Source organism: Cervus canadensis, chromosome 7, assembly GCF_019320065.1.
Source record: "Cervus canadensis isolate Bull #8, Minnesota chromosome 7, ASM1932006v1, whole genome shotgun sequence".
Classification (NCBI taxonomy): domain Eukaryota; kingdom Metazoa; phylum Chordata; class Mammalia; order Artiodactyla; family Cervidae; genus Cervus; species Cervus canadensis.
In genome coordinates this window covers 19,447,855-19,450,048 of record NC_057392.1, presented here as the reverse complement: position 1 = coordinate 19,450,048, position 2,194 = coordinate 19,447,855, and the positions used below count along the sequence as shown (strand labels likewise).

Genomic DNA, 2,194 nt, shown 5'->3' with positions numbered 1-2,194 from the left:
CACTGGATCATTTACTGACTGCCCGGCATTGGGCAGTAACTTAACCTCCCCGTGCCCGGGTTCCTCATTCATAAACCAGAGCCAATAATTTATTCATCACCCAGGGCTATTGTGAAGGTTACATTAGAACCATGCCTGGCATATAAGCACCATGTAAATGTTAGCCTGCATCGTAATAGTAAAACTTTATGTGTAAAAAGAGATGGGGAGGGGACCAAGAATGTCTATTATTTTCAAATAATTTTTATTTATTACTTTTTTATGTCATCTTCTTCTTTTTTTTTTGCTGTGCTGGGTCTTCTTCCAGGTGCAGAGGTTAGTGGTTACTCTCTAGTTGTGGTGTGTGGCTTCTCTTGTCTCATTGCAGGGGCTTCTCTTGTCTCAGAGCTCAGCTCTAAGGCACGTGGGCTTCTGTAGGTATAGCATGTGGGCTCATTACTTGTGGCAGCAGACTCCAGAGCGCACTGGCTTCCCTAATTGCGGTATGTGGGCTCTATTTGTGGCGCATGGCCTTAGTTGCATCAAGGCCTGTGGGATCTTTGCATACCGGGGACAGCCCCTCATTGGCAGGCAGATTCTTAACCACTGGACCACCAGGGAAGCCCCAAGAATGTCCATTTTTTATTTGCTTGTCGTTCCCTAAAGAAACTCTTGAAGGATACATAGCAAAACTAGTAACATGGTTGTTTAAGGAGAAGGCGGGGGTGTGGGGGAAGCACCTGATGGAGGAGAGTTAGGATTTTCACCGTATATATAATATGTGGTGAGTACATATGGGTATGTATACATGAATTTTACAATATATGTGCGTATTTAAAACTATTTAAGCCATATGAATGTGTTCCCTCTAAAAACGCATACACGTCAATGTATGTGATATGTCTTTGGGATCCTTTGGAGCTGCTCAGCGGGAAGAAGGCAGCCCCTTGGCAAAGCTGGCAGACGTTCTGCAGGCGGCAGGAGGCTCCTGCCACCTGGTCTGTTCTCCACTCTACCTGCCAAGTGCAAGCCCAGCGCGGTTTCACCTGCAGGAATGAGCTCATCGCAGACACCTGGAACATGCTCTTTAAATTGTTTCTGTTCTCACTTCATAACTTTCATGTAATTGTTCTGACATATACTTTCAAGTCCTCTTAAAGCAGATGATGAGCGTTCTATTTTAAATACATAAATGTGCCAAACTAACAGGAGCACCCCTTTCTTGAGATCCTAATAAAAGCCAGTCAGTGTGAGATGCTTTGTGCTTACCCTCTGTAATTGTCCCAATGACCCTAAAGTTGAGATTCTTTTTTTTCCCCCATGGCTCTTTTCAGTTTATTGCATGAAGGAGTTACACTAGTCCAAGTTAAAAGCAGACCCCAAATGGTTACATTATACAAGCTGTGAGGTTTTTAAACTTGTGACAAGGGACAGAAGGAAAATTCTACTCATTGCAAGGAAATCCTCACTTAAGCTTCAGTGAGCCAAAAGCACTTAAAACCCATGAACCTTCAGCTGGTTGTCCTTAGCCAGTCCAATCTCTACCAGGAACTGGCATATGTTCTTGCACTGGTCACCCTGTAGCTGAATTACTTCTCCATATTCTGGATGCTCAATTACAGTACCATTGCAGGCAAATTTCTTCTTAAACGCCTTCACTAGTTTCTTTTTATTGTAATCATCAACGATTCCTTGGACAGTAGTAAGGGTCTTCCTGCCGTTTCTCTGTTGAATTGTTATATGGATATAATCCTCAGTGCCAGCAGGAAGCAGATCATCACCCTTACTTGCATCAGCAGAGGGGTCGAAAGAGTCGAGGTTCTGGATAGCGGACATAGGATACGATTCCTTTTCCTTGGTGGAAACGGCCTGCGGAAGGCGGCGGCGAGAGAGGGCGGGCAGGGGGGACGGAGCATCGGGAAGCGAAGGGACTCAAGGGGGTGCTTGCTGAGTCCTCGGCGGCGGCTCAGTGACTGGCTAAAGTTGAGATTCTTATGCCTGGTTGGCAGAGGAGGATACTGAGACCCAGCCAGGCTGAGGAGCCACCTTGAATTGCATAGCTGGTCAGCAGAGTGTTGGGGTTCCCCTGCTTGGAGAAGCGGCTGACAGTGGATCCACCCGCCCTGCCTCACCCACCCTGCAAGGCAAGGAGGTGACCACACACTGAATTCCCACTGCAGCAGCCTCACACAGACGGCAGGTCTTGATGATTTCC

At 46.6% G+C, this 2,194-nt stretch overlaps 1 protein-coding gene across 1 annotated transcript; it reads right to left on the bottom strand.

Annotated features, from left to right (window-relative positions):
- Positions 1–1,298: 1,298 nt before the first annotated feature.
- On the bottom strand, positions 1,299–1,873 carry LOC122445367 (eukaryotic translation initiation factor 1-like). Its single transcript, XM_043474469.1, has one exon. It carries the CDS (start codon positions 1,813–1,815, stop codon positions 1,474–1,476), a length of 342 nt encoding a protein of 113 aa, XP_043330404.1. The 5' UTR covers positions 1,816–1,873; the 3' UTR covers positions 1,299–1,473.
- Positions 1,874–2,194: the final 321 nt, after the last annotated feature.

Excerpts from the sequence above, each read along its gene's own strand:
- LOC122445367 (XM_043474469.1), bottom strand. The coding sequence starts at position 1,815 with ATGTCCGCTATCCAGAACCTCGACTCTTTCGACCCCTCTGCTGATGCA.